At 61.9% G+C, this 835-nt stretch overlaps 1 protein-coding gene across 1 annotated transcript in view; it reads left to right on the forward strand.

The window, feature by feature from the left end:
• VOLCADRAFT_97208 (uncharacterized protein) overlaps nt 1-835 on the forward strand; it is a gene marked incomplete at both ends in the record, with an annotated part of 5902 nt that overhangs the window by 3599 nt on the left and 1468 nt on the right. The window contains one exon of the mRNA XM_002956155.1: nt 374-810. Within this exon, the coding sequence (XP_002956201.1) occupies nt 374-810 (437 nt within the window). The remainder of the gene's footprint in view (nt 1-373; nt 811-835) is intronic.

The raw sequence follows: 835 nt of genomic DNA on the forward strand, positions 1-835 counted from the left end.
GCATCTTCCGCAAGGTGGGTGGGGTAAAGAAATGTGTGTGTTGTGTGGTACGAGAACGACGAAATGAGTAGTACGAAAAATGAAAAACGGAATGTGGTTGATAAATGATAAACGGAATGTGGTTGATTAGCTGGCCGTCACGTAATGCGATCGTGCGCGGAGCACCGGGGGGGGCGCAGGTGGCTGGTATATTGTTTTGGCGCCAGGTATTGCAGAAGCGATTTCCCTACCACCACCACCACCACCCCCTCCCTCCGTGGTTCGTCTTTCCCCTCCCTCCCTCCCTCCCTCCCTTCCTAAAAAGCACTCGCTCCTCCTGCACCCACTCTTCCGTACACCTGCCGACGACCGACCTACCCCTCTCGGCTTTCAGGTCCCGCGGGCATGTCGTTGCTGCATTTGGCTGTCGTACTGGACGACGGCGGCGCCATGGCCAAGCATCTGATTTCTACACAGCCATGGGCGGCCTGGTCGTGTTTGTGCTTGGGCTGGGCCCCACCCGTCCCCCTGGCCGCCTTACATACCGATAGACCTGCCGCGGCGGTCCCGCTGGCTGCCGCCACGGCGGCGGCGGCGGCGGCGGCGGCAGCGGACAGCGCTCAGAGCGACAACGGAGTTGCGTTCCAGCCGACAGTGGATGACGATGCCGCTGGCAGCGGCGGCGGCGTTGATAGGGCGCCGCCAGTGGAACTGACCCCTGGGTCGCTGTCGCTCCTTTTGGGTCGGACGGAACTGCTGGCGTCTGCTCTGTCACGGCTGGTGCTTGCGGATGACGATTTGGTAGCGGTAGGGCCCGAGATGTCTGTGCAGGTGCTGGCGACAGATGATGACGGCG

Source organism: Volvox carteri (genome assembly GCF_000143455.1).
Source record: "Volvox carteri f. nagariensis unplaced genomic scaffold VOLCAscaffold_58, whole genome shotgun sequence".
NCBI classification, from domain to species: domain Eukaryota; kingdom Viridiplantae; phylum Chlorophyta; class Chlorophyceae; order Chlamydomonadales; family Volvocaceae; genus Volvox; species Volvox carteri.